We start from the raw sequence: 14719 nt of genomic DNA on the forward strand, positions 1-14719 counted from the left end.
AACAGCAATGGTCCCAAAACAGATCCTTGCGGAACACCGCTAGTGACGGCACTCCAAGATGAACCTTTGCCATCAACTACTATCCTCTGTCTTCTTCCAGCCAGCCAACTCCTAATCCAAACCTCCAACTCACCCTCAATGCCATACCTCCGTATTTTTTGCAGTAGTCTACCATGGGGAACCTTATCAAACGCCTTACTAAAATCCATATACACCACATCTACCGCTTTCCCCTCGTCCACCTCCTTAGTCATCTTCTCAAAGAATTTAATAAGGTTTGTGAGGCACGACCTGCCCTTCACAAAACCATGCTGACTATCCTTGATCACATTATTCCTATCCAGATGTTCATAAATCCTATCCCTTGCAATTCTCTCTAAGATTTTGCCCACAACAGAAGTGAGACTCACCGGCCTATAGTTACTAGGGTTATCCCTACTCCCTTCTTGAACAAGGGAACCACATTTGCTAGCCTCCAATCTTTTGGCACTACTCCTGTAGACAACGAGGACATAAAAATCAAGGCCAATGGCTCTGCAATCTCCTCCCTTGCTTCCCAGAGAATCCTAGGATAAATGCCATCAGGCACAGGGGACTTATCTATTTTCACCCTTTCCAGAATTTCCAACACCTCTTCTCTACATACCTCAAAGCCATCCATTCTACTTAATTGTGACTCAGTACTCACATTGACAACAATGTCCTGTTCCTGTACTGACGAAAAGTATTCATTCAGTGTCTCCCCAATCTCTTCAGCCTCCACACGCAACTTCCCACTACTATCCTTGACTGGACCTATTCCTACCCTAGTCATTCTTTTATTCCTGACATACCTATAGAAAGCCTTAGGGTTTTCCCTAATCCTACCAACTAAGGACCTTTCAGGTCCCCTCCTTGCTGCTCTTAGCTCTCTCTTCAGGTCCTTCCTGGCTACCTTATAACTCTCAATCGCCCCAATTGAACCTTCACGCCTCATCTTTACATAGGCCGCCCTCTTCCATTTAACAAGGGATTCCAATTCCTTATTAAACCACGGCTCCCTCACACGACCCTTTCCTCCGTAAGGGTCAACAGAGTCACATGTACGCCAGACCTCAGAGAATGGTGGGAGTTTCCTTTCCTAAAAGGTATTAGTGAACCAGATGGCTTTTTATGACAATTGACTGTGCTTAAACAGTAACCATTAAGGTAGCTTTTCAGTCCAGATTTTTACTGAATTCAAAATTCTTCATCTACCACAGTAGGTTTTAAATCCATGGCTTCAGAACATGAGCCTGACGTGCTGAATTACTGATTCAATGTCATTATCTCCTGCCACCACCTCTTTCAAGCAAATTTAACGGATTTCCTCATGTTTCGCTTCTGAACAATGTTCAATATTGCAATGATTAGAAACCAAAGTGTTTGCAAAAAAAAACTTTACTTTGAACTTCCTACCATAGTTGACAGCAATTTAAATGTAAGTGTTGGGAGTTTAGAATGTGTTGTAGAGCTAGTGTGCAGAACTCTTAAGAGCTGTGTATTATTACTTGGATAATTGAAAATCTTGTGCAATACATTGCTTCGTACAATGATGTTAGTTAATGGTAAAATATACTGCTGAGCTCGAAGTGAGATGAGGCTTGCAGGGAACTGCATAGTTGCTGCGAATACTTTGAACTGCAAAATATGCTACCTTAATTTGTGTATTCATGCATTCATTATCATCAGCGGAATTCAATGGATTAGGCTCTATAAGGGAATTAACCCCCTGAGGGGCAGTGAGTTTAGTGAACATGCTCTGTATGCAATGGTATGTCAGGTCATGCACTTAATTGTTCCTAGATATGCACTGTTAAGTCTTGGGAGAATAATTTTCAAGGTAATTTATTTTGCTTAATTGAAGGATGTAATATGAAATCCATGCTAAAAATGCCTGCTCTAGTTAGGCTTTCATATTTTTGGTGCATGTTTTGCATGAATAAAGCTATTTTTGACAAAGAATGGTAGCAAATTAAAACAAACCGTTACATGTTCAATAAATAATGACTTTGAACTTTCCCCTCATTTCGCCAAAGCTTTTGAAGAGAGAAAAAACAAGTAAATACTGTAATGACTAATTTTCTTCTTTTAAGATCCTGTGTTGTAATCCATATTGATCACACTGTTTCAAGGTGTGACTCAGTCTTCATTAGAATCTCAAAACTGCAGAAGCTCTTCCTCCCTTCCCAGGTTATAAATTTGCATAACATATCTTCTTTTGAATGAAAATCTGCTAAATAGTTTTCAGGCTGCTTAGGCTGCACTTATTACTGTCAGAGGAAAGTTCTGTGGAACAATCCAATGGTTTTCCCCATGTGGCAAGTAGCATTCATGCCACACAAATGCCAAACAATGACCATCTTCAAAAATAAATAATCTAATCACTACCCCTTGACATTCAATGATGATATTGTAACTGAATCCCCCATGATCAACATCCTAGTAGTTACCATTGACCAGAACTGGATTCACTACTTAAACACAGTAGCTACAAGAGCAGACCAGAGGCTGGGAATACTGCAAAGGGTAACTCATCTCATGACTCCCCAGCACCTGTCCACCATCTATATGGTACAAGTCAGGAGTGTGACTGAATACTCTCCATGTCATCCTGGATGTGTATACCATCCAGGACAAAGCAGCCTGCTTGACTGCCACCACACTCAAGAACAATAAGCCCTGCATCACTGCCACTCAGTAGCAGCAGTGTGTACCATCTACAAGATACACTACAGAAATTCACCAAAGGTCCTTAGATAGCACCTTCCAAACCCACTTCCATCTAGAAGGACAAGGGTAGCAGCTACGTGAGAACCTGAAAAGCTGCCCTCAAATCACTCACCATCTTGACTTGGAAATATATCAGCATTTGTTGACAAACGCTGGGTCAAAATCCTGGAATTGCCTCCCCAGTGGCATTGTTGAACGACCTATAGGAAATGAACTTCAACTGTTCAAGAATACAGCTCACCACCACCTTCTCAAAGGCAACTAGGATGGGCGATAATTGCTGGCCCAGCTAGCAATGCCCACAACCTATGACTGAATTTTAAAAAAAATGCTGGCTGAGCTACCCATTATAAACCAGAAAACAAAATAAAAACAAAGAAGTGCACATTTTGGAAATCAGAAATAAAATAAGAATTTGCTGGAAAAAACTCAGCAGGTCTGGTAGCATCTGTGGAGAGAAAGCAGAGTTACTTCAGAAGAAGGGTCTGATTTTGTTCATTATCAAACCATTACCATTTCCTTCTTAGCTCTAAGCACACTGAGAAATGATTTTTCTTTTCCCAATGACATTAGGGTAGACACTACAACAGCTGATTGGTATATCTGTATTTGGCAGAGCTCAGATTCTAAACAGATCAAACTACATTACTGTTTGTTCTTAGCCCTGAGTTCTACTGCTAATATCCAGAGCAGATACCTAGTGCCCCATCGATAACTTCTCAATACTATTCCTTCCTGCCACCTCTGGTGAGAGGGATTTACTATAAAATGATAAGTTGCCATGAGGCGTAATAACATGAGAGTGAGGAGCAGGAGTGGGCAATTCAGCCTATTGAGCCAGCTCTGCCTGATTCAAAAGGATTTATAATGAAATTACAACGTCAATTAGGTTCGTCAACACCTGGTACAAGTATGTACACTCACTCCTTTTTAAAATTTGAAAATTGCTGTCAGTATCCTATATACTTAGTCATAGAATCATACAGCATGGAAACAGACCCTTCTGTCCAACAGTCCATGTTCCCAAACTAAACTAGTCCCACCTGCCTAAGAATGGCCCATAACACTGCAAACCTTTCCGATTCATGAATTTATCTAAAGCATTCTAAACATTGCAACTGTACCTGCAAACATCACTTGCATTCCACACATGAACCACTCTCTATTTTTTAAAAAAAGGGTTGCCCCTAATGACCTTTCTAAATCCTTCATCTCTCACTTTAAAAATATGTCCCCTAGTTTTGAACTCACCCAGCCTACGTAAAGAACACATGTCATTCACCTTATCTGTGCTCCCCATGATTTTATAAACCACATTAAGTTCACCCCTCAACCTCCTGCACTCCAGTGAAATACATCCCAGCCTATCCAAAGAACGCAAGCCTTCCATACCCAACAACATCCTTGTAAATCTCTTCTGAACCCTACCCAGTTTAATAATATCCTTTCCTGTAATTGGCCTCATCAATGTCCTGTACAATCTCAATATGACATCCCAACTCCTTTACTTAAAGTTCTGAGTAATGAAGGCAAGCATGCCAAATGCCTTCTCTGACTATTACAAGTGACCTCTCGATAGAAAGAGTTGAGCTCTCCCACCTTCCATCCTGGGAGCTTATCCTGGGATGTAGTAGCTGGTGTCTCAGCATAATGAGGCAGAAAAGAACACAATTTAACTTATTTCTCTTGCCAATTTGGTTTATGTTTTGAATCCATTTTGAGGTTATAAATATTTGTTGGACATGGACATCTCTGGCTAGGCTAGCATCTATTGCCCATCGCAACTTAATCTTGCAAAGGTGGTGGGGAGCTACCTGTCTGAACCATTGCAATCCATATGGTGTTGATCCCCTCATTGCACTGTTGGGGATGGAATTGCAGCACAGACAGAGGCCATGCAGTCTATTGTCTCCTTGCTATCTCTTTGAAATAACTCTAGTGCTTAGTCTCATACCCTGTTTTTTGTTGTAAGAATATAAGAGATAGAAGTAGGCCATCCGACCCTTCCAGCCTGCTCTGCCATTCAATAGGATTATGGCTGATCTTTTCATGGACTCAGCTCTACTTACTTGCCCGCTTGCCATAAACCTTTATTCCTTTACTTTTCAAAAATCTACCTTTGCTTTAAAAAAATCCAATGAGGTAGCCTGAACTGCTTCTCAAGGAATTCCACAGATTCACAACGTTTTGTATGAAGAAATTCCTCCTCAACTCAGTCCTAAGTCTGCTCCCCCTTATATTAATGCTATGCACCCCAGTTCTAATTTCACCTTCCAGTGTAAACAACTTTCCTCCTTCTTTCTAATCAAATCCCTTCATGATTTTATATGTTTCTATAAGATCACCCCCTCATTCTTTTACAATGTATGCCTGTTATGTTGTGTAAGCCTCAACTTTACTTTAAAATAGAGTTGGCAAATGGATGAATATTTTGAACTTCAGAAGAAATAGTTTTTAATGAATTGTGTCAATTACAAGTTGCATCGATTTTGAATATTCTCTTTTTTGTTCAAAACCAGATCCTCCAGTGTCACCAACCATACTATGCAGATCCAATGCTTACCCAGAGACCTTCTACTGCACATGGCAGCTGTCAAGTCCAACTTACATCCCAACTGAATTCGACATCTCTGTAAGGTCTGTTCTGGCCTAACCGCCCTGTTTATTTGGTTTAATTTTTCTTAGCATTTTTTTCTTGAGTTTTAAAATATCTTTATTGATATGGTTAAGGGTAGTAACTTGGTGCAATTTAATGAATACCACTGAAAATGGAATTAACCATAAGAAGTATGAATTTCAATCAGTGTGTGGTCTAGCACCAGTGAGGAATCAATTTTTAAATAACCAAAAATCACTTCCAGAATTCTATGTAGGTCAAATTACTAGTCATATTGAATCAAAAGTACTTTTTTTTCAATAAATTAAGAAATACAGTTGAACAGGTTTAAAATAAATTTCGAGCTCTGCATGCAGAAGCTGCTGCTTACAGCCTTCTTAAAGGCTCAGAAACAGAGATCCCATGAGTGACAACAGTGATTAAATTCATCTCAGGTGAAATAGGTTAGGGAGCTCAGCATGCTATTAGTGCAAATTTTTAATGTCTACTGCAAAAATTGTAGAAACTCAATTTACACTGAACATTGCTTTCTGCTTATAAGTTCACAATCAATTTTTGACAGTATCAGGTAAATTCCATCAACACAACTGCTCAAATCTTTAATGATGACTCTTGAATGATAAGTCTGAATAAATACTTATTTCAAAACAAGGATTTTATGAAAGCCCAAAAGACTTTCCAGGGTGCAATTGAAGAACTTGGTGCCAACAAGATTTAACGTGCGACTATGTTGACCAATTAGCTGAGATTTTAAGCACATGGCCCATTGTGGAACTGAAGTATACAGACACTATTGGTTTTGGCTAATCTAATCACCATTGGGGTAGCAGGGCACGCAGTGTCAGTGACTTTTGAACCTCTGTGCAAGGAGAACACCAGCCAAAATTTCAGGTCTGTATCACAATTCATTAATTACATCTGGAAAGTACATATTTGTGAATGCTTGAGGGAAGGATCTGGCTTAAAAATGATGCCACCAGAAGTTAGCAATCACAGTACAAAAAGTACAAAGAATGAGTATGTGGGTGAGATATAAAAAGCAGACAATATTTTGACAATGCATAATCCCGAGGCCGCTTCAATTTTTACCATATTTCCAGAATTTTCCAAATAGGTGAAAGCCAAATTCAAGAGTGCAGCAATACTCAGGTTTCAGGCTTCAGGCTCAACTTAATTTTTCCACAGGGTTACCTCCCCTTTACGTTTGAATAAATTGTATGGACAGAAAAAGGAAGTGAGAGAGAGTCATCCTCGTCTATGAGGGACCGCCAATGAGTCTGACATGTTTCCACAAACAGAAGTGTGTTAATGGCCAGATAGTCTCTTTTTGTTTGTGATGTTGGTTTAATACATAAATATTGACCAGGATACTAGTTCAACTCTTTCATAATTATCTTACATTATGGAATATAACTTGAGAAAATGTAAGGTTGTGTTCATTGGAAAAATAGGAGACTTGAACATTATTTAAATGGAGAAAGACAGCTACAGAACAGAGGGATTTGGGAGTTCTTCTGCATAAATCTTCAGAAGCTAGTATTCAAGTTCAACAGGCATTAGGGAAAGCAAATGGAATGCTTTCCTTTATTTCAAAGGGAATAGAGTATAGAAGCAGGGCTATTTTGCTAAAACCACACAAGGCATGAGTCAGACCACAGCTGGAATAGTGTCAACAATTTTGGGCCCCTTATCAAAAGAAAGACATAATGGCATTGGATGCAATCCAGAGAAGGTTCACTTGGCTGATACCAGGTAGAAAGGGTTTGGTGTTCATTGGAATTTAGGAGGATAAGACACAACCTTCTTGAAACATACAACATTCTTGGAGTCGTGACAGGTTAGATGCAGAAATCATGGACTCCACATCATGGAGTCTTGGGGTTGTGCAGCATGGAAGCAGACCCTTTTGTTCCACTCGTCCATACCAACTTGATATTGTAGAAAAGTATTAGCCCCATTTGTCAGCATTTGTCCCATATCCTTCTAAACTCTTTTTATTCATGTACCCAGCCAGATGCCTTTTATATGTTGTAATTGTACCAGCCTCCACCACTTCCTCTGGCAGCTCATTCCATAAACACACCACCATCTGCATGACAAAGTTGGCCCTTTCAAATCTTTCCCCCTCACCTTAAACCTATGCCCTCTAGTTTGGATTCCACTACCTTGGGGAAAAGACCTTGGATATTCACCCTATCCATGCCCGCAATGATTTTATAAACTTCCGCAAGGTCATCCCTTAGCCTGCAACACTCGAAGGAGACTACTCCACCCTATTTAGCTTCTCACTGTAGCTCAAACCCTCCAACCCTGTTCTGAACTATTTCAAGTTTCACAAAACACTTCCTATAGCAGGGAGACCAAAATTGAATGCAGTATTCCAAAAGTGGACTAACCAATGTCCTGTACAGCCACAACATGACCTCCCAGTGCCTGTACTCAGTACTCTGACCGATAAAGGAAAGCATACCAAATGCCTCCTTCTCTATCCTATCTACCTGCGACTTCACTTTCAAGAAGCTATGAACCTGCACTCCAAGGTCTCTTTGTTCAGCAACACTCCCTAGGACCTTACCATTAAGTGTATAAATCCTGATAAGATTTGCTTTCCCAAAATCCAGCACCTCATATTTATCTAAATTAAACTCCATCTGCCACTTCTCAGCCCATTGGCCCATCTGGTCAAGATCCTGTTGTAATCTGAGGTAACCTTCTTCGACTACATCTCCAATTTTGGTAAAAAGCTTTGACAAAGGGTCAGTTAGACTCGAAACATCAGCTCTTTTCTCTCAAAAGCTTTGACAAAGAGTCAGTTAGACTCTCACTTACAGATGCTGCCAGACTTGCTGAGATTTTCCAGGATTTTCTCTTTTTTAGTCTCCAATTTTGGTGTCATCTGCAAACTTACTAACAATACCTCTTATGCTCGCATCCAAATCCTTTATATAAATTACGAAAGGTGCTGGACCCAACACCAATCCTTGTGGCACTCCACTGGCCACAGGTGTCCAGTCTGAAGAACATCCCTCCACCACCACCCTCTGTTGTCTACCTTTGAGCCAGTTCAGTATCCAAATGGCTAGTTCTCCCTGTATTCCATGCGATTCAACCTTGCTAATCAGTCCCCCCTGGAGAACCTTGTCCAACGCCTTACTGAAGCCCATATAGATCACGTCCACCGTTCTGTCCTCACCAATGCTCTTTGTTAGTTCTTCAAAAAGCTCAACCAAATTTGTGAGACATGATTTCCCATGCACGAAGCCATGTTGACTATCCCTAATCAGTCAGTGTCATAGAGTCATAGAGATGTGCAGCATGGAAATAGACCCTTCGGTCCAACCCGTCCATGCTGACCAGATATCCCAACCCAATCTAGTCCCACCTGCCAGCACTCGGCCCATATCCCTCCAAACCCTTCCTATTCATATACCCATCCAAATGTCTTTTAAATGTTGCAATTGTACCAGCCTCCACCACTTCCTCTGGCAACTCAATCCATACACGTATCACCCTCTGTGTGAAAAAATTGCCTCTTAGGTCTCTTTTATATATTTCCCCTCTCATCCTAAACCTATACCCTCTAGTTCTGGAGTCCCCGACCCCAGGGAAGAGACTTTGTCTATTTACCCTATCTATGCCCCTCATAATTTTGTAAACTTCTATAAGGTCACTCCTCAGCCTCCGACGCTCCAGGGAAAACAGCCTCAGCCTGTTTAGCCTCTCCCTATAGCTCAAATCCTCCAACACTGCCAACATCCTTGTAAATCTTTTCTGAACCCTTTCAAGTTTCACAACATCTTTCCAATAGGAAGGAGACCAGAATTGCACGCAATATTCCAACAGTGGCCTACCCAATGTCCTGTACAGCCGCAACATGACCTCTCAACTCCTGTATTCAATACTGACAAATAAAGGAAAGCATATCAAACGCCTTCTTCACTATCCTATCTACCTGCGACTCCACTTGCAAGGAGCTATGAACCTGCACTCCAATGTCTCTTTGTTCAGCAACACTCCCTCGGACCTTACCATTAAGTATAAGTCCTGCTAAGATTTGCTTTCCCAAAATGCAGCACCTCACATTTATCTGAATTAAACTCCATCTGCCACTTCTCAGCCCATTGGCCGATCTGGTCCAGATCCTGTTATAAACTGAGGTAACCCTCTTCGCTGTCCACTACACCTCCAATTTTGGTGTCATCTGCAAACTTACTATCTGTACCTGTTATGCTCGCATCCAAATCATTTATGTAAATGACAAAAAGTAGAGGGACTCCTTGTGGCACTCCACTGGTCACAGGCCTCCAGTCTGAAAAACACCACCCTCTGTCTTCTACCTTTGAGCCAAATGGCTAGTATCCAAATGGCTGTATCCAAATGGCTAGTTCTCCCTGTATTCCATGAGATCTAGCCTTGCTAATCAGTCTCCCATGGGGAACCTTGTCAAACGCCTTACTGAAGTCCATATAGATCACATCTACTGCTCTATGCTCATAAATCGTCTCTGTTACTTCAGAAAACTCAATCAAGTTTGTGAGACATGATTTCCCACACACAAAGCCATGTTGACTATCCCTAATCAGTTTCCTGATGAAGGGCTTTTGCCCGAAACGTCGATTTTGCTGAAGCTCCTTGATGCTGCCTGAACTGCTGTGCTCTTCCAGCACCATTGATCCAGTATCCCTAATCAGTCCTTGCCTTTCCAAATACATGTACATCCAGTCCCTCAGGTTTCCCTCCAACAACTTGCCCACCACCGAGGTCAGGCTCACTAGTCTATAGTTCCCTGGCTTGTCCTTACCACCCTTCTTAAACAGTGGCAGCACGTTAGCCAACCTCCGGTCTTCCGGCACCTCACCTGTGACTATCGATGATACAAATATCTTAGCAAGAGGCCCAGCAATCACTTCCCTAGCTTCCCACAGAGTTCTAGAGTACACCCGATCAGATCCTGGGGATTTATCCACTTTTATGTATTTCAAGACATCCAGCACTTCCTCCTCTATAATATGGACCTTTTTCAAGATGTCACCATCTATTTCCCTTCATTCTTTATCTTCCATGTCCTTTTACACAGTAAACACTAATGCAAAATACTCATTTAGTATCTCCCCCATCTCCTGTGATGCACACAAAGGTCGCCTTGCTGATCTTTGAGGAGCCCTGTTCTCTCCCTAGTTGCCCTTTTGTCCTTAATGTATTTGTAAAAACCCTTTGGGTTCTCCTTAACTCTATTTGCCAAAGCTATCTCATGTCCCCTTTTTGCCCTCCTGATTTCCTTCATAAGTATACTCCTACTGCCTTTATACTCTTCTAAGGATTCATTCGACTTGACATATGCTCCCTTCTGGTTCTCAACCAAAACCCTCAATTTCTTCAGTCATCCAGCATTCCCTACATCTACCTTCTTTTTGTTTTAACCTAACACCTGCCCCCAATCAGCTTTTGAAAGTTCTTACCTAATACCGTCAAAATTAGCCTTCCTCCAATTTAGAACTGCAATTCTAAATTGCAGTTTTAGATCTGGTCTATCCTTTTCCATCACTATTTTAAAACAAAAAGAATTATGGTCGCTGGCCCCAAAGTGCTCCCACACTGACACCTCAGTCACCTGCTTTGCCTTATTTCCCAAGAGTAGGTCATGTTTTGCACCTTCTCTAGTAGGTAAAGAAGAATTTCTTCTCTTAGAGGGCAGTTAATCTGTGGAATTCTTTCCTGCTGAGGGCTGCTGACCCTGAGATTAAGTATACTCAAAGCTGAGGCAGACTTTTTTAATCAGTGAGGGAGCCAGCATGATAGGGAAAAGGCAGGAAAGTGGAGTTGAGGATTATCAGATCAGCCATGATCCCATTGAATGGTGCAGCAGACTGAATACCAGAATGGCTTACATCTGGAGAACATGATCAGTAGTATGTGTTGTCTGGAAGTGCACAATCCAACAAGATTTCAAAGTGCTGCAACTTTTAAAGAGAAAAAGGCAAAATAATGGATTATTTTTCCACACTGGTACAGCACAGACATGTGAATACCAGGCCCCTTTAATCCTCTATCAATAACATGAAACTCAGTGAAAAATCACATGACACCAGGTTATAGTCCAACAGGTTTAATCGGAAGCACACTAGCTTTCGGAGAGACGCTCCTTCATCAGGTGATGAAGGAGCGTCTCTCCAAAAGCTAGTGTGCTTCCAATTAAACCTGTTGGACTATAACCTGGCGTTGTGTGATTTTTAACTTTGTACACCCCAGTCCAACACCGGCATCTCCGAATCGAAACTCAGTGAGGCGTTCTCCTTAGTGTATGTCACCTATCAAATAAACCAAGTATTCTGATTGCTTCTATATTCTGCAAAGACATTACCCTGTCAACAGAGCTTCATAAAAATGGACTTTAAAGTACAATTTGGGTTATAGATCACTTAGATTCTAAGGAATGGTTTCTGTTGGTAAAGTTTGATGTGAATTATTTTATGCTTGTGTGATAGAAAGTGTATGGTAAAGTATTTGGAACTTTAAAGGTTAATATTTTTGCGGTTTGTTTGCCACAGTACTAGTCACCTTCCTGCCTGGTGAGCACTCACTGGCTTTGCTTCATTAGTATTTCTCAAATGTGAGTCTGCTTAATGATGCTGTCAGCTCCTATGCTAATGGAAAGTAATGCAGCCCACTATCCCCATATGTAGAACAACCATTGTCTGAAGAGACACCGAGTGTGCTGTCTGCTAGATGATCATTAGTCTGTGGGTTCCTGAGTTTGAATTATACATATAAAATGTTAATTTCCATTTGAAGCCATTCTGGTGCCAAGACCCTAAATGCATTTCAATGCAAATTACTGTATCAAGGTCATTCTTTAGCAATACTAATGTCCGTACTGCATTAAAAAGAGAACACAGATCTTAGCTTTCTTTTGCTACTCAGGTTTTTGAGAGCTGAAAGAGTCTGGTGTTAATGAAAGAAAACTGTATCAATGATATAAATCAGATATGGATAAGAAAACTTAAAAATAGTTACATACTGCATTAGAAATGTTTAATTATTATTTTCTCACTAAATACATGTCTGACACCTAGGAAACCTTTGCTCATGTGCAAGAACTTCCAAACCAAATTACTGATATATGTACAAAAAAATGGACCATTTCTACTGACCTTATATGCAATGTACAGCCTTTCCCTTTATTCTTGTACTCCTCAGTACAGCAAGACAGGGAGCTTATCTACAAATGATGATACACTGATCATAGTGTTAAGCATCCCTCGCTGGGATCATGCAGTTTTTTTGGACACTAATTTGTGGTGATATCTGGAGATGAGTGGAAAGAATTCCTGCTCCAAAGTGAAGGCTTATTTATTCGGGTTCTGTGAACAAGCCAGTTCCTTGTGACAGCAATTAGCCTTCTCTTGGTGCATTGTTTGTTTGTTCAAGCATCTTCGATCTGGAGATCTTGTCGGAAGGCTTTGCTGGATGAGAGATGAGCAGATTGAGCCATTGTATTGTGCTCAGGTAGCAGCTGTCCAGGGAGGTGGGTCACAGCCATCTGAGGGAGGAAGATTGGGTCATGGCGATCGTAAGAAAGGTTGGAGAGGATGGAGGGAGCTAGCAGGATAATAAAGAGGAAGTCAATCTCTACAAAAGGCAATTCAAACATAACAGAGGAGATAGATGGAGATTTAGGGCATTCAAGTATGGCACCTAGACTTTTGACTCTGTGAGGTAACAGAGTGCCTGCAACGTCCTACCCACCTTGCCACATAATTGGGCAACCATTTGACTATGGACATTTAAGTTGCGAGTAGGCATGTGATTCCATATGCCGAGCCAACCTGCCTCCGAGCAGAAGTCCCACAACTGGCAAAATCACCACTTCACAATTGTGTCTCACTTTTTCCCTTTATCCATTCCTACAGATTAGATGGATACTGTTTGGTCTTTAAATAACTGATTTGAGCCCTCACTAGATAGATGGTGTGTGGACAAGAGCTATGATACTTGGTACAACTCAGTAGCCTCTTGAACACTCATGTACATATACCCTGTCAAAATGTGATTGAATAGCATTAAGAGCATTTTGGAAATGTAAGCACATGTTTATACTTTTACATAACAGCTGTGCTTCCACGTAATGTTCAAAGTCAAGCTTTATAATAGACAACTAACTTTATCCCTTAGAGCAATTTCAGCAGGGCAGCTTGCAAGGTACCAACCGCTGTAATGTTCTAGATGTCGATGTCCAATACAATACACTTTGTTCTCATAATACCTATTATGTTATTCCAGGCCCTTGTGCCATGGCTTTCCCAAAGAGATATACAGTCACTCGTGCTATTGTCCTCCAAGATGCTGAGCAACTAATTGATGCAGGCAACAGCCTTCTTTTACTGCAACCAGTTACAATTTTTTGGTGTAAATCTTTTTGATTTGCATATCACCTCAGATACAATTCTTATTATATTTAGGTATTAGCTGGAAGATCTTCAAGTCCTCCCTTCTAACCAAGCTATCACCGAATAGTGTAATGTCTAGTATTGTTTACTGATGAGTTGATAAAAACATCTTTGTTTCCACATTGCATTTCCAGGATATAATATTATACATTCTGTGATGTCCTTTGGGAGAAGAATTAAGAATAATTTGACCTTAGTTTAACCTATTAATTGCAGCTTCAATTCTGTACAGTCTTTACGTACATAGAACAAAGAAACTCAAGGCATTTGTTAATTATACAAGACTATATTTACATGTATTTGAGGTACTGGGAGGTTCTGATAATTGAATGGACCCCCATTGTTCTTTGGCAGAAAGACTTCAGACAGTGGTCTTTCCCCACTGTGCCTTGGCGCGGTCTGCTCCAGGCTTTAGTGCGTCCCTCAGCACATAGTCCTTGACCTTGAAATAATTGAAGAGAAAATGAGCTCTGCAGATGCTGGAGATCAGAGATGGAAATGTGTTGCTGGAGAAGCGCAGCAGGTCAGGCAGCATCTAGGGAACAGGAGAATCGACGTTTCGGGCATTAGCCCTTCTTCAGGAATGAGGAAAGTTTGTCCAGCAGGCTAAGATAAAGGATAGGGAGGAGGGACTTGGGGGAGGGGCGTCGGAAATGTGATAGGTGGAAAAAGGTCAAGGTGAGGGTGATAGGACAGATTGGGGTGGGGGCGGAGAGGTCGGGAAGAAGATTGCAGGTTAGGGAGGCGGTGCTGAATTTGATGGATTTGACTGAGACAGGCTGGGGGGAGGGGAAATGAGGAAACTGGTGAAATCCGAGTTCATCCCTTGTGGTTGGAGGGTTCCTAGCCGGAAGATGAGGCGTTCTTCCTCCAACCGTCGTTTCGCTGTGGTCTGACGATGGAG

General features: G+C 41.2%; 1 protein-coding gene across 6 annotated transcripts in view; it reads left to right on the forward strand.

The window, feature by feature from the left end:
* LOC122543507 (ciliary neurotrophic factor receptor subunit alpha-like) overlaps positions 1-14719 on the forward strand; it is a 386379-nt gene that overhangs the window by 278792 nt on the left and 92868 nt on the right. For all 6 annotated transcript variants that reach the window (XM_043682503.2, XM_087990229.1, XM_087990232.1 and 3 more), the window contains one exon: positions 5271-5388. In XM_043682503.2, the coding sequence (XP_043538438.1) occupies positions 5271-5388 (118 nt within the window). The remainder of the gene's footprint in view (positions 1-5270; positions 5389-14719) is intronic.

This window comes from Chiloscyllium plagiosum, unplaced genomic scaffold (assembly GCF_037043375.1).
Source record: "Chiloscyllium plagiosum isolate Xiang-an unplaced genomic scaffold, Cpla_swu_hap1 HiC_scaffold_1, whole genome shotgun sequence".
Lineage (NCBI taxonomy): Eukaryota > Metazoa > Chordata > Chondrichthyes > Orectolobiformes > Hemiscylliidae > Chiloscyllium > Chiloscyllium plagiosum.